General features: G+C 39.6%; 1 protein-coding gene and 1 long non-coding RNA gene across 2 annotated transcripts in view; one reads left to right on the plus strand and one right to left on the minus strand.

Annotated features, from left to right (window-relative positions):
* The window catches only part of LOC101014427 (neuroblastoma breakpoint family member 1-like), a 113,758-nt gene that overhangs the window by 6,433 nt on the left and 91,283 nt on the right, over positions 1 to 16,042 (minus strand). Inside the window, 3 exon segments of the mRNA XM_031665715.1 lie at positions 266 to 477; positions 1,325 to 1,415; positions 2,442 to 2,656. Of these exon segments, the coding sequence (XP_031521575.1) occupies positions 266 to 477; positions 1,325 to 1,415; positions 2,442 to 2,656 (518 nt within the window).
* Positions 7,358 to 13,807, plus strand: LOC110740577. The gene is made up of 3 exons (XR_004176605.1): positions 7,358 to 7,467; positions 8,242 to 8,839; positions 11,211 to 13,807. It is a non-coding gene; the product is annotated as an uncharacterized LOC110740577 (long non-coding RNA).

Here is a 16,042-nt window from a genome sequence, read left to right on the forward strand (position 1 = left end):
GCATGCACCACCATGCCTGTCTAGGTTTTCATATTCTTTGTAAAGGTGGGTTTAACCATGTTTCCCAAGCTGGTCTTGAACTTCTGAACTCAAGTGATCCACCCACCTGGGCCTCCCAAAGTGCTGGGATTATAGGTGTGAGCCACTGCACCCGGCTCCATTATAGTTTGTGATTCAAACCAATACATACGTATACAGCCTGTCCTTAGAATTGATCTTCCTCAACCTAGACAGAGGTGGGAGGGACAAAGAATAGAGAGGCTACCTGGGAGAATGGTTAGAGCTTCCTCCTCTTCATCATGAAAGCGTTCACTCTCTACAACCAGAGCAGAGTCAACTTTGTTTTCCTCAAATGTGATTTTGGTGCTCCTGTGAGGCTGGTTGGAGTCAGAAGGGTTGTGACTATTTGAACAAGTGACAGCACATTCCTCCAGTGAATTCTGAGGGACTTCCTTTCCTTCAGCCTTCTGCACCTCCCTGATGAGCCCAGTGGGATAGAGATGACAAAAGATTAATCCAAAAGTGATTGGAGCCCAAGAAGTCCTAGCTGGTTTTGAAAGGAGGCTTAAGGGAGTGGTCCCAGAATGCAAAGGAGAGGTTCCTTTTAAGAGGGAACAGGCAATCCTTTTCTGTCTGCAACGGAGCATGGCTGCCATGGGAACGAGAGAGGAAGTGAGCAGCTAGTGATCATTGCATTGGGTAGATAGGAGCTGAGCAGGATGGAGACTCAGTTGTCTCTGTATGGTACAGTCTTGACAGCACACACAGAGATCCAAAAACAGCTGCCACACTGTGTGTCTAAGCTGGGTTGTAGTTCACTGTGGCCACGGGAATACAGGTGTTGAAGTCATTGTGGACTCTAGAGATGGTGTGCCTTCTAGATTTTTTTTAAATTTTAATATTGTGACATGAAATGTAAATTTTTTTGTCTAAATACGTTTCTTCGTGTTCAACTTTGGCTAGGTGCTTCCTATTTCCTCTGCCTGTTGCCTCTCTGTTATTTATCTTTACTAAAAGGAACCTAAAGACAACCGTGTATAAAGCAGCTTTGCATGTCCTCCTGACTTTCACTACAGAGAAGAAAAGTTCTCCTCTGTGTGTGCAGGAAGTCCCTAGGGCTGTGAGTTCATCTAGGGTCATGCTTACGTGTACCATGAAGACAATGGACAAGCATGTTAACAGGGCTATTTCCTTGCTGGGTGAGTGCATGAAATCAGTGGACTCTGTGATTTCTTTATCCTTGCATCTGGATTCTGTGAGACTACCTTCACCCGCCTTGTGTTCTTTTTCTGAGACCCTTTTCATATTTTACCACCCACAATACCAGTTCCTGATTAATTCAGTGTTACCCAAGTGATTCCTGTACTTTTCAACCTCCTCATCCATCTCATCTTCATCCTCATCTTCATCATTTTCTGCAAATACAGAAGTGTCCATTCAGATGTGTCCCACTTCATCTACATAAGTACAGTGAGCCATATGTGTACAGAGACATGAAGATCTATGTGTATGAGTCCACACTGTACTTGAAAAGCTCTGTTTCTAAAAATGCCCTGGCGTGTTTTCCTGATCCATGACGCAATGCGTTTCTGATCTTGGGAGTCACCATCAAGATGTGGCCAAATATTGAAAAGACCTTTTGCTCTTCATATCACTGGAGTCTCGTCCAGGTTCTCTGAACTTCAGCAGCTGTCTGCTCAATTCTGCCACAGATCTGGATTCTGGCAACAGGCTCTGTGTCCTGTCACAACCTACTTAGAACTCAGATTTCAGGCACAGTAATAAACAAATTTTGTCCCACAATATTCCATACATCACGGACTTCATGGGCCCTCCAAGTGGCTTCCATTGTGTTATCCAGGGACAACCTGTCCATGGGGAGTGATCCAGTCTAAACCAGTTCCTACCACCAAATGCCACCACAAGGACTTCTCCAACACCCACACAAAAGAGGGGCTTTATTCCCACAGAAATATATCATAAGCTGCTCCTACATTTGAATGCCAGAGTCAATTTGTTTGCCTTCACAGAATCAGACGTAGAAACCCAGAAAGGATGAATTAATCAGTTGCCCACAGTTGCTAAAGACATTGCTGAAGATAGAGCCTGGGAACCTTCATTCTTAGTCTGGGTCTCTTTTCACTCTAACAAGCTGCCTCCTGTCACAGCCTCCTTCCTGTCCTTTAAAACTGGACAAATGCTGCCTCTTGCTTCAAAGACCATGTTCCATCAAGAAAGGAGAAGACCTTTGCAATACTGTGACCTCCAACCCCATGGGTTTCCCATCTCTATTCCTACCCAGGAAGTCCTGGTCATGTCATGGCCACAAATGTTTACTGGAAAGATACACTACCCATAAAGTTGTCATTGTGGAGGTGTGGAGGTCTGGGGACTTCCATAAGCCTGGAGCTGTGTGTCATCAGGGCCCATGGCCAGCTTACCTGGGCTCAGCTTGTGAACAAGTTGCTCTGCCAGCCTGCGCCCCTCAGCCAGCTGCTCTCGGAGGTCCTGACCCTGGGACTTTTCAAGGTCATCAGGAGCGAGGAGGGCCTTGAAATGCTGATTCAGTGAGCGGGAGGCATCTCTCCCTTCCTGTATCTTCTCCCGTAACTGGGTCAGCTCTCGTGCCTGAGAGTGAACCAGGGCTTTATATTGCCTAAGGTGAGATAGTAGAGAACATTTAATAATGGAAAGGGATGAGTGATCAGGTCTAATACTGCAACAGAGGTTTCTTTCAGAATGTCCCCAAGGAGACCTCCAAGTAGAAAGTCAGAACATGTTTGGGGAGATATCTGTGGCCAAGAGAAAGAAGAATATATGTGTTTGTATACACAGACACACACATATAGACACACACATATATATACACATACATATACATATATATACACACACACACACACACACACAGAGCCTTCTGATATATCAGAGAGTGCTTCCGTAAGATCCTCGATAATGTTCCATTCACCTTTTTCTTCTGTAAACAAAAGTCGATGTCTTCCTAAATCAGTTCCACAAGAATGTCCTTTGAGTTCCTCACTTTGGCCATGGGCATCTCTATGTGAAAATTCACTTAGCGCATCTTGCAGTGACTAGACACAAGCCATGCACAGAAATGTGGCCAGGTGCAGATGGGGTGAATTGAAAAGATTAAAGAAGAAAAGAATGACAGGGTCAAGAAGGCAACACTGATTGAATGAATGAAATGTCGCAGTCAGTCACGAGGTGATTCTGACTAAGAGTAAAGGTGGTGGTGATCGCACACCATTTTGAGTATGCTAAATGCTTCTGAGTGGTTCACTTGTTTTTGGTTTATTTTGTGTTATGCAAATTTTACCTAAACAATCAGTGGCTTCAAGAAGAGAAAACAAGGCTTAAGAAACAACTGTAATCAATAACTTACTAAGATGACTGTTCTCTGTTTTATAAATGTTTGTGTGACATGTGCCTGCCATGTAAATGCCTGCCCTTGTCCTGGCCCAGCTTAGCTCTTAGTTCTCCCAGCTGAGTTGCTGCACTTCAGAGATTCACACTCCTGCCCCTCTGCCTGCCCCCAATGGGGCCTTAACTCACCCGAGCTCCTCAGCTTGCCTGAGCTTCTCTGCCAGCTTCTCCAAACTGCAGTTCATCCCTCAGCACAGAGTCTATGATGTCTTTGTACTCTTCACACTCTGAGAAAAGACAGACACACCTGCCTCAGTGGAAGGCTGGACATGCTGCTGGGATCACTGCCTACAGGGCAGGTGGCAGCATCCATCCCAAGGATGAAAGCAGCCCCAGTACCAGGCTCCAGGCAGGCATTTCCACATCTTTATTTATCAACCTCCAACTTTCTGTTATCTGATACTCTCCAACTTAGAGATGGGAAGAAAGAAACTCAAGGGCCCATCAAGTAGCTTGAGAAGATGATCCACCTGGAACAAGGCAGAGTCAGAATTCACAGCCCCTGAGGTCTGACTCTGAATCTTGGGACACTTTCCCAAGCCTTGCAGCCTCTCCTGTAAAACACTGCGCTGGGGCATGAAGTAATAATATCCTGCACAGTCGGAAAGACCCTTAGCACTATGGGACTCATGGTTTCCCTGGTACTGGAAATTTCAAGTACAAGTATGTCAAATATGTAAAGTATCGTATCTGAATATAACTGCATAAAATATGAGGCATAACACCCTGAGGCTTTAGTAGAAATATGCCCAAATACTAATAAACTTTGAATTAAGTTAGACCCAGTAGAATGAAGAACTAATAGAGAGTGTTTTCTCTGTGCCAAGAACTGTTCTAGGAGATTTAGAAGAAATAGATCATGTTAAGTCATTGCAGCACTTTTCTGAGGTACATATTATTATAGTACCCAATGAACAGATGAGGAAACTTAGGCACAGAGAAGATAGGCAACTTGGATGGAGCCCAGGAGCCCAGGAGCCCAGGGTCCCTGCTCTGCACACGACACTGCTACCTCCACAATGTCTTATGTGCCAGCTTTCTTCCTCTTTAGGAATAAGAGCCTTTGCCCCAGGAAGCAGGACTTCCCTCTCACCATGGTACTCCCTGCTCTTGATGCTGTCACTTAATGGCTGCCACAGTTACTATTAGAAGCAATCTCCTCTTTAAACTCCTTAGTGCAGGTGCTGTACTCATTTACCATAGCCTTCCAGGGTGCCTGTAGAATAGAGCTTTGCCTACTGGGCCTCAAAGAAGTCTGAAGTGAATGGAAGTTCATTAGTCCCAGATGTTTAGACCAACAGACTAGATGTTATTTGTCTGCAACATCTTACATGGTACAGAGAGGATTCTCATAAACGTGATTTAGCCTCTTGCTGAGGCAATAGTGGTTCTAGCCTGTGTCAGCAGTCAATAGGTTGATTTTTAACTTCCTCTCACACCTCAAGGGAATCAGAGACTGCAAAATGTGGAAAAGTTAAGCAACACTTTGTGCCTCTGTTTTCCATCCTTAACACCATGAAGTTAAAAAACCCATTTCTATTTTCCTAGACATATGGGAAGGATGACATTAATTTTGATGAAGAGACCGTTCAGTTTCTGCAGAGAAGACAGGGTATCTAACTCACTTTCGTATGGTGGACCTATAGAACTTTACTGTATTTCTTCAGTTGCCGGCCAGGGAGTAGGCAGTAGCTTGTTATAAGGAATTTCTTTGAGGCTCCTGGAACTGCTGATTGCTCTCTGCCAGCTGGGAGCGCAATTCCTTGTTGATTTCTAGGATGTTCATCTCTGCCCTCTCAGCCGACAGTGGCCTGACACCACCATGCTGACGCCAGGCAGATGTGACTGGGGAGAAGAAACCCAAACACATGATGGGTCAAAAACTAGTGAAATCAATTAGGTTTCATCAGGACTGAGAGATGACAATAACTGGAATTGTTAACTTACAGTTGAGAGAAACTTGATCAACACCCACAACACTTTAGAGTCCTTAACCGCAAAAACAGGGTCCAGGCTGCCTGAGCTCAGAGTTGAAGGCCCTGCCTATAGCTCCGACTCTGACAAGAGTGAGGGAGGTAGCAGCCAGCACGCCAGGTAACGGTCTGCAGTTGCAATAACAGAATTAGAAGGTGGGGGTGTCATGGAATCTTAGGAGCCCTGTATTCCAATTGCCCAGCCTGTGCTGAAACACTAGGCTCCCTGGTCTCACCTGATGGTCACTGATGGGGACCATTTCTTCAGCAGTCACTCTCAGTATTAGTGCACCCTTGTGACAATGCTACAGGCCCACCTCTTTCCCAATACATCTAAGCCTATTCCTCATTGCTCATCTCTTGTGTGTATAAAATCATCAAGGTAGAGGTAGTTTCCCAAAAGCTTGTATTTTCTTAGTGGTAGTCACAAAATCAGTCCACCTTCTCTAAGTTAAATCAGATCCTAAGGCTTTTCCACAAGTGAAAATATCAGACTTTTAGACTGCCGTGATATCCCCTGGGTCTTCTGCATTTTTTTCTGTAGCTACTGAAAAGTGAATGAATAATTCATTTTTAAAAATGTTTTCTCTCCTGGATCATTATTCCTCTTGCTGCATCCCATTGTTATGTTCATTTATTTTCTCTTACTGGGGCAGCATCTTGGCTTTTCATTACACTTAAGACCAGTTTCACATCCCTATGTCCATAGCTCTTCCTCTATGTGTAGGTTGATTTGTTTTTTTAATGTCACTGAACACTCGTTTCATACTTGTCACTTACGAATATCATTCTGGTCCCACAAGAGCTCTTTTCAAGATATCAAGTGATCAAAATCATTTGTATATATCCCCTGAAAACATGTGTGACCGTGTATCTTGGAAAGTCTTGCAAACCTGATGCTAGTTTGTTGTTTTTAGTTTTCCCATATATTGAAAAGAATGGGGCCTGGAACGCTTCTCAGAGAATATTGTTGGATATATCTATATCTATATCTATATTTATATCTATATCTATATCTATCTTTATCTATAGTTGCTCTAACAGTGTTGATGTCTGGTTGCATTCCACCTGGCAAGATCAAGCTCACGATCAGGGGTGGTTGGTGATCCTCAGTGTTCCTGTGCAGTAGAAGGTGAGTTTGAGATGAGAGGGTCGAGTAGGGGAGCGTGCTCCCCTAAACCACCTCCTCACTTTCTCAGCTTCCATCCTCAACTAGGTTTTGTGAGGCTAGGACTTGGGAGTTTGTCCTGTAGCCCAGGTCTCCTAAGTGTGGCTGTTGGACTTGCCTGAGTTGAGGGCGTGATGAGTGTGACCACGGGCTACCCAACATTCATGTGGAAGCGAAGGGAGGAGGACTGGATCAATCCCATTGTAAAGCGCTCCTCTCAGTAGCCCGCACTGTCCTCTAACTACACTGTGTAATGACAGTGCTTTGAGATGTATTAAAGGCTGTAAATTTATCTACTCTCTGATGTCTCAGAGACCTGACATTCTGTGTCAGAATGAAAATCTATTTTCTTCATTTTAAAAATGATGAAACTGCAGATTCACAAAGTTACGTGGTTTACTTGAGGTCACACAGGGATGAGTTTTGAGCATTGCCAATAAAAGGAATCACAATAATTATTCAGTAATTATTTATAGAATCCATGTAATTCAGTAAATAGTCACAAAATTATTTATTGACCAATTCATACTAAGCATTTTGTTCAAAACTGTACACATGCTTGGTTATCATATTTTCATCATAATCCTTAAGGCAATGTTATTATCCATAAGAAACAGGTAGAAACCACAAGAGAAGGCGGATAGCAAATCATATACAGCGTATTCCTATTTTTTAGTTTCTGTGATGCTGAAGAATGACCAGGAATGGGATCCAGAATGCTCAGGAAGAGCGATTCATCCTGTCAATCATTTCTAGGACAGAAGTGGCACTCCTTTGGCACTGGGACCAAAATTCAGAAGTGTCTGCAACCTCGCTTTAACAGTGCGGGAAATAACCTCTATTACCTGGAATTTCACTGGAACTTTGGAATATACAAGAGAAGTATGACCCCTGGGTCTTCCCTTGGCTGTATTTAATTCACTCTTCTATTGAATACCAATGATTCTCTTTAAGACTTTGCCTTTTCATAACCACAATATATATTTTATGGAGAAGATTTTACTGTTAGCTCTATTTAGAATGAAGAAATATAAGCTATGGTTTAGGTTTTATGTCCTGGACTTAATATTTTTTCTGATCTCTCTTTTGAGATTAAATTCTCATGTAAATAGAAAAATGCTTCTTACTACTTATAAGAGCAAATTAGTTATTGGTTTGAGTTTCTGAAGTCGAAGCACAAACTTTTGTTCTTAATCTTTGTCCCCATTAGTGCCACTCATTGTCTCTCAGTATGACCTGGCCGTGCTTCTGCACTTACCGTCATCCTGCTGAACCATTTCCATCCACTGTACAATTCCATCAGTGATTCGGGGTCTTCCCAAAGCTCCCTGAGATGGGTCCAGGTCCCAGGATGTCAGACACCTTCCAGACACAAAAGCAACCCCTTCTGTGGAGTGGGTAGCTGGGTTCCCACCTCACTGAAATTGGCAGGGATGTCCTAGGGCAGGAAGGAATGTTTTACCTTTTTAGGGGGTCTTGTCTTCATGTCTCAGTGCCCCTGATCTAGTGAACACAACTGTCCTGAATGTGAAAGAATTGCTAAATTTCTGGTTTCTTTTTTGGTGGCTAGAACAGGTTTATAAGACTTCCTTACTTATCCATGTCTGCTGAAGTTTGAGTTCTTGGTAGTATGATTTTTGTTTATTTCCTTGTAAGGTGAGCGGCTTGCAGAAGACTGGCCTTGTTGCTGTACAAAAAGACGTAAACTTAATTTCTACTCAAAGCAAGCTTGAATTTGAAACTAGGACTTCCACTGTTCCAAAGTTCGACTGTCACTGCCTCAGGCGTGTGTCCTGAAGGGCTCGTGTCTCTGCCATACTCAGGATAAAGTTAAGATGGAGCCCAGCAAACCAGGTCTCCTTCAATTCTAGGTTCCCCCAAGAATTTTCTCCGCTTTAAGAGACTGCATTGAATATATATTTGTTCTGCCTTCGTGTTTTGGCTTTGGAATGATGTGATGCAGTTCAATGGTTCCCACCCCCAAGTTGATCAGAGTAAGAAACACTTGGGAAGGTCGGTGCAAATACAAGTCCAGTGTCCTCCTTGCAGGGATTCTGATTCAGTGCACTCAGGTGGGGCCTGGAATTTATTTCTTAACATGACTCAGATGTGCAGTCCGTTTGGGGGACCCTCTGATACCACGGACCTTATAGTTGATGGGATGATTCTATTTTGCTGATGAAGAAACCAAGGCACAGAGAGTCTGCAACTCGCCCAAGTTCCCTTTGCTGTAAGGACTGAAGCCAGATCTCAGGTAGAGTCCCCCTCCCACAAGCCCCATTCCATGTTTTCCAATTCCATTGTGTGGGTTCTTTCCAAGTAGGTGTTTCTCTCCCCTGTACCGCATTTCTGCCCCCTGCCTCAAAAAGACATGTTGGATTTAATTTGTTTCATCTAATACATTTCCTCTCAACATGCTGTAAGCAACTTATCTGGCCACTTACTATGTGACATGCCTCTTTTTGAGACAGGGTCTCATTCTGTTACTCAGGCTGAAGTGCAATGGTCTGTACTGCTCACTGCTACCTCAGACTCTTGGGCTCAAGTGATCCTCCTGTCCGAACTTCCCAAGTAGCTGGAACTCTAGGCACACATCATCATTCTGGCTAATGTTTTTATTTTTTGTAGAGATGAGGTCTTGCTATGTTGCTCAGGCTGCTCTCGAACTTCTAGCCTCAAATAATCCTCCCACCTAGGCCTCCAAAAGTGCTGGGATTATAGGAGTGAGCCACTGAACCTGGCCCTAAAAACCTTTTTTTTTTTTTTTTTTTTAAATAAATATATTTAAATAAAAATATAGGGCATGGAGATGTGGAAAGATACCTCTCTGTATTACTTTTGTTATTATTACTTCTAAAGTATAATTCATATATCACAAAACTCTCCACTTTTATGCATACCATTCAGCATCTTTTACTATATTCCAAAGGTTTTGCAGCCATCACCACTACCTAATTTCAGAATACTTTCGTAATGCTGGAAAGCAAGCCTGTACTTACTGGCAGCCACTCTCCAATTCCCCCTTTTTTGCCGTCCCTGACAAACACTAATCTACCTTCTGTCAATATAGATACACTTGTTCTGGGCATTTCCTGTATATGGAATAATGCAACATCGCCTTTTGCATCTGCATCTCTTACTTAGCACAATGTTCTCAAGGGTCATCCTTGCTATAGCATGCATCAGTACTTCAATCCTTTTTGTGGCCAAATGATATTCCATTTTATAGTTATACCACATTTTGTTTACCTGTTCATCAACTGATGGCAGTTTGGAACATTTCCACTTTTTCACTATTATGAATAATGCAGCTATGAACATTTTTATACATGTTTTTGAGTGAGCATCTGATTTTAATTTTCTTGGTTACATACCTAGGAGTGCAATTGCTGCATCATATATGTCTTTATGTTTAAGTTTTTGAGGAACTGACAGACTGTTCCAATCTCAGTGGCTACAGCATTTTACATTCCCACTAGTAATATATGAGAATTCCATTTTCCCCATAACTTTCCAAACATATGTTGTGTTTTTGTTAACGTCACCCTTGTGGGTCTGAAGTGGTATCTCATTTTGATTTAAGTTTACATTTTCCTAATGAGGAAAAGCATTGAACATCTCTGCATGTGCTTGTTGTATGTATCCTTTACAGAAATGTCTATTCAAACATTTTTCCCATTTTTAAGTTGTCTTTTTTGCTCACTTATATGAATTCTTTATATACTGTAGATACTAGACACTTGTTAGGCATATGATTTGCAAATAGTTCTCTCATTACATGGATTATCTTTTCACTTCCTTGACAGAGTCCTTGGAAACATGAACGATTTTTTATTTCAATGAAGAACATTTATCTTTCTATTTTGGGGTTGCTTGTGCCTACTAAAGAAATGTCTAATCCAGAATCACAAAGATTTGTACCTGTGTTTTCTTCAAGACATCGCTTTTGGAATGAGACTTTTCCTGGGTTTTAGTGGAGGATGGGCATTATTTATTTATGCCTCTTGTCTGTTACCAATATTTCTCTTGATTGGTATAAGTATGTCCACTGCCCCTCCATGGAGCATCCCGTGGCTTGGAACAGAGCTCTGGGGACTGGCATCCTTCCACTGACTTTGATGCTGATGAGAGCCCTGATCATGTGATTCAACTGGCTTTAACCCAACCCACATGCACGTATTCTTCGGACATCTAGAGTTGGAGTCCAGAGCCTCTGTGGGAACGCTTGGCAGCCCATGCTGTTCTAAGGCTGGAGCAGACTTTCTTAGTCTATTCCAGGCAGACAGGACTGCAGGGAGTCCAGCCCCTACAAGCCCCTCTGTCTGGAATAGACTGCGTTCATCTCTGGTGTTGGAAAGCAGGCCTGTTTCACGGTTTGGGGAAGGTTGTTTGATGTGAAGTGGGTCCTCTCTTAATTATTTTAACTGCATGTGTGACTTCTTCCTAGAAAGAAGGGAGAATATTTATGTTAAAACATTTTATCTATTCTTTGTCAATTGTTGTTTGTCTGCAATTTTAAAGTAGATAAAGGAGAGCTCAATGTAAATATATTCTTAATACTTAATTACAATTGATGTCCACTGCCATGAGATCATATTTACTTCTATATATCATCTATTACTTAGGTATTGTCCTGCTCCTGATGGGAAAAGAGACTCAGAAAGATTACAAAATAACCCTCGGTCGCAAATCTTGTGAGGAGAAGAGTAAGAATTAGAAACCAGTTTCTTTTGGCCTTCAAAGCTAACCTTATACCAGTAGATGGAACTGAATGACAGTACTTTTGCTAGAATAAGTCTCAGAGTTTGTGGTTCTGCATTGTTTTTCCAAGGAAACGGTGTGTCGCTTTAATATTATTTCAAATTTTTAAATGTCGAACTCTTTTTTTGTTAAATAAAACTTTTTTGTGTTCGTTCTATTCCATTGTTTTTGTATTTTTTTTTTCTCAAGGGATCCCTGTTATTTATCTGCTGAATATTTGTTACCTATCTTCTGTCAATTTTTACTTTTTTGAGTGTTTGTCATCTGTCACTTTGTTTCATGCTACCAGCTATTCACAAAGATATAATTTGCATGGAGGAAACTACAAAAAAACCTAAGGGTACAGATTAATGACTTTTAATATAATTATATCTTATATAATAACACCCAAATCAAGAGAGGGAACATTTTATTCTATGCCAAAAGGTTCTGACGTGCTCCATGCCAGTCAACACTCATCCCCAAAATGAAGAAAATATTCTAAATTTTGTCACTATCTTAGTCCTTTTGTCCCTTTGCAATGCTATAAAGGAATACCAGAGGCTGGGTCATTTATAAAGAAAAGAGGTGTATTTCGCTCATAGTTGTGTAGGCTGCACAAGAAGAATGGCACCAACAACTGCTCTTCATGAGGGCCTGAAGCTGCTTCCCCCACGGGGCAGAAGATGAAAGGGAACCAGTGTGTGCAAAGATCATATGGTGAGAGAGGAAGCAAAAGAGAGAGGAAAAGCGCAAGGCTCTTTTTAATAACCAGCTCTTGTAGGAACTAATAGAGAGGGAATTCACTCACTACCTTCTCCCAGGGAGGGGGTTAATCTATTCATGGGGATCCACTCCCATGACCCAAACACCTCCCATTAAGCCCCACCTCCAACATTGGGGATCAAATTTAAACGTGAGATTGGGAGGGGACAAATATCGAAACTATAGCAGCCACAACAGATTAATTTTGCTTAATTTTGTGCTTCATAACAATGAAATCATTCAGTATCTTCTCTTGTTTTGACCTCTCTTAATCAGTTGGATATATATGCTACTAATTTGTTTGATTGTGTTTTTCTTTCATTTCATTTTGTTTTGGCCTAGAAATATCCTATTTATTGTATAATTATCACACAATTTGACATCCACTTTTGTGATGGTAGAGAGGTTTACTTGTTGTCTTTTATATATAAGTAACTGAAAATATTCTTGTAAACTTCTTTCTGTGAAAATACGTACTCATTTTTTCTGGGTATCTATAGCTAGGGATGGAATTTCTTGGTGAAAGGCTGAAAATGGACACAGAGTTTTGCAAAAAGTTTGTATTATTTTGCATTTCTATGAAAAATGTAGGCTGTTTCCAGTTGCTCTACATTCCCACACACTTATTATTTTCTCTCTTTTAAGTTTTAGCCTTTCTACCAGGTGTGTAGTGATATCATCTGTTTTGTTTTTCACATGCCTATTGGTCATTTAGATATCTTCTTATGTAAAGCACCTTTCAAATTTTGCCACTCATTGATATACTGGGTTGTCATTTTCTTTGTGATCTGTTGGAGTTATTTATATATTTTGAATGAGTCCATTTTTTCACATACGTATGTGTGAAGTGTTGAAGTTGAGAGCCTCTCTGAGAATGCTTGGCAGCCCATGCTGTTTTAAGGCTAGAGTGGACTTCCTCAGTCCATATCAGACAGAGGGGACCATACGAATTGGACCCAATATAGACATATATATTATATAATTATTTATAACATGAATATATGTTGCAAATAATTATTCTTGGTCTCCAGATAGCTTTTGCCTTGTTAAACACTAACCTATAACCAGAAGAAGCTTTTTAAAGATGAAGTACAATGTAATTGGTTTCTTATTGTGGTCAGTGTTACAGTACCTGGTCTAAGAAATATTTTCCTTTTTCAAGTTCATGAAAATATTTTGTATTTTTTCCTTTACAAGGTTTCTAATCTAACTTTCACATCTTAAGTTAATTTCAATGTATGGTAGAAAGTGATTGTTACCATTAAGTTTTTAAAACAACAAATATTATCTCACTCAGAAACTTTCTATGGAAAAATCTCTCATTTCCCCAATGAAGGGCATTGATGTCTTTGTTTTTAAAAAAATTAAATGACTGTACATAGGGGGCATACTGTTTGAATCTGTATTCTTTTACTTTGATATATTTATGTATACGTACGACTGTACCATAGCTTTTACATTATTGTAGCTCTAAAATGAGTTTTGAAATCTAACAGAGTAAGTCCTCCAACTTTTTCAAGACCAACTTGCCTATTCTAGATTATTTGATTTTCAAATACATTTTTAAGTTAGCATCTATATTTCTCTAAAAACTCCTACTAGAATTCTTAACCAGAATTATGTTGACACGATAGCCTCACAAAATTGAGTATTCCAATCCATGAACATGATATATATTTCTCTATTTAGTCTTCTTTAATTTTTCTCACCAATAGCTTTCAGGGGCTTTGCACCTGCTTCATTATATGCATTTTCAATCATGTAATGATTTTGAATATTATTCTCTAATATGTTTTATTAAATTTCATTTTCTAGCTGCTAATCGCTAGTATGGAGAAATTAAGATGATTAAATCAATGTTATAAAGGTATAGATTAAGTACAATAGACTGCAACACTTTAAAACGTATAATTAAATGCAGGTTTACAAATGTATACACAAATGGAACAACTGCTATAATCAAGTATGGGAATTTCCATAAGCCCAAAGTTTCTTGTAACCCTTTGCAGTTCATCACTCTTTCAGCCCTCCGCCCCAAGGAGCCAGTGTTACTTTAGGTCAGTTTGCGTTTTTAACCATTTTCTGTAAATGAAATTAGACCTGTGTTGTTTTGTGTCTGCCTTCTTTCATGCCTCGCATTAATTTTAAAATCCATCCATATGAGTATTTTCATCAACAGTTAATACCTCATAATTGCTGAGTAGTGTTCCTTTGTGTGCAGGTTTGTTTATACATTTACCTGTTATTGGACGTTTGTGTCATTCTAGGTTTGGGCTATTAGGAAGAAAGTATCATATGCATCCACATACAAATCATTGTGCAGACATAGTATGTAAATTCCTAGGAATGGAAGGACTGTCCATCTGATTTGTATTTGTTTAAACTTACAAGAAACTGTGAGTCAGATTTTCAAAGGAGTTGTACTGTTTTTCATTTCCACAAGCATAAGACTTCCAAGTGCTTTATATCCTCACCAACATGTTGTATTTTCAATCTTTTGAATTTTAGTCATTCTCATGGATATGTAATGGTATCTCATCGTTGTGTTGATTGATCTCCCAGTTGACTAAAGAGTTGAGTATCTTTTCCTGTGCTAAATGACCATTCATATACCTTCTTTTCTGAAGTATCTATTCAAGTCTTTTGCCAAATGGTTTCATTGTACTGTTTATCTTATCAGACTACATTATATATATCCTATTTAAAAAATCCATTGTTGGAGATAAATATAGTATCTCCTATATTGTGGCTTCTTTTTAAGTTCTCTTAATGTTCACTATTTTGGAGATAAAGATAGATAATCACCAAAAAGTTGATTTTATATATATATATATACATATAACTATATTCATGTCTAAGAATCATTAGTCAAACATATATGTAAGGATCTATTTCTGAATTCTCTCTTCTCTTCCATTGATATATGTTCTGTTTTTTTCAACAATACAAGTGATCTTGATTTCCATAGCTGTACAGGAAATCTGGAAATAGGTAGTGAATTCATTCACCATTGTTCTTGTGTAATGTTACTTTTTTATTATTCTTGATCGTTGACATTTCCATATAAATGGTAGCATGAGATTATAAATTTCACCACAAAATGCCTTATGTCTTTAATAGAATTGCATTGATCTTGAGATCAATTTGGGAAGAATTGACTTTTAAATACAACAACTCTTGTGATCCATGACAACGTTTATCTCCCCAGTAATTCAGTTCTTTTATAATTTCTTAAAGCAATGTTTTGTAGTTTCCAGCATACTGGTCTTACATCAATTTGTTGAATTTATTTCTACAAGGATATCATGAATAGATGTTTCAATTAGAATGGTATTTTTATTTCACTTTCCAAAAGCTCGCTGGTAATATATGTAAACATACAAATTACCAGGATCAAGCTGGCTGAACTTATATCTCCGGGCAACATTGCAAACTCACTTACTAATTTTATAGATTTTTAGATTTCTAGGATTGTGTGCCATACACAATCATTATCTGTTAATAAAGGCAGATTCAATTTTCCTTTTCAGTCTTTCAGTGCCATTTACTTTTCTGCTTGCTATGCTTAAGATCGCTAATCCACTGGATTGAAACAGTAAAAGTGGATATTCTACCCCTTTGTTTGATTTACTGAAAGCATTTGATCTTATGCCATTCAATATAATGTTACCTGTGGATTTTCAAATCTGCCCTTAGTGGATTGCCATTCTATCAAGCTGAGAGTTTTGTGGAGTTTGTTTTTTATCATCATGAAAAAAAGTTTTCAATTTTACCGAAAACATTTTTTCTGTGTATGTTGAGGTAATCATACAGTCTTTCACTTTCATCCTGATAATGTAGAGAATTACATTGGGTTTTCTGCAAATATACAAAAGATTTATTGAATCAAGTTATGACAGTTTTTTAATATTTTAAACTGTTTTAACAACTATACCGAGATATAACTTACATG

This window comes from Papio anubis, chromosome 1 (assembly GCF_008728515.1).
Source record: "Papio anubis isolate 15944 chromosome 1, Panubis1.0, whole genome shotgun sequence".
In the NCBI taxonomy this organism is placed as follows: Eukaryota; Metazoa; Chordata; class Mammalia; order Primates; family Cercopithecidae; genus Papio; species Papio anubis.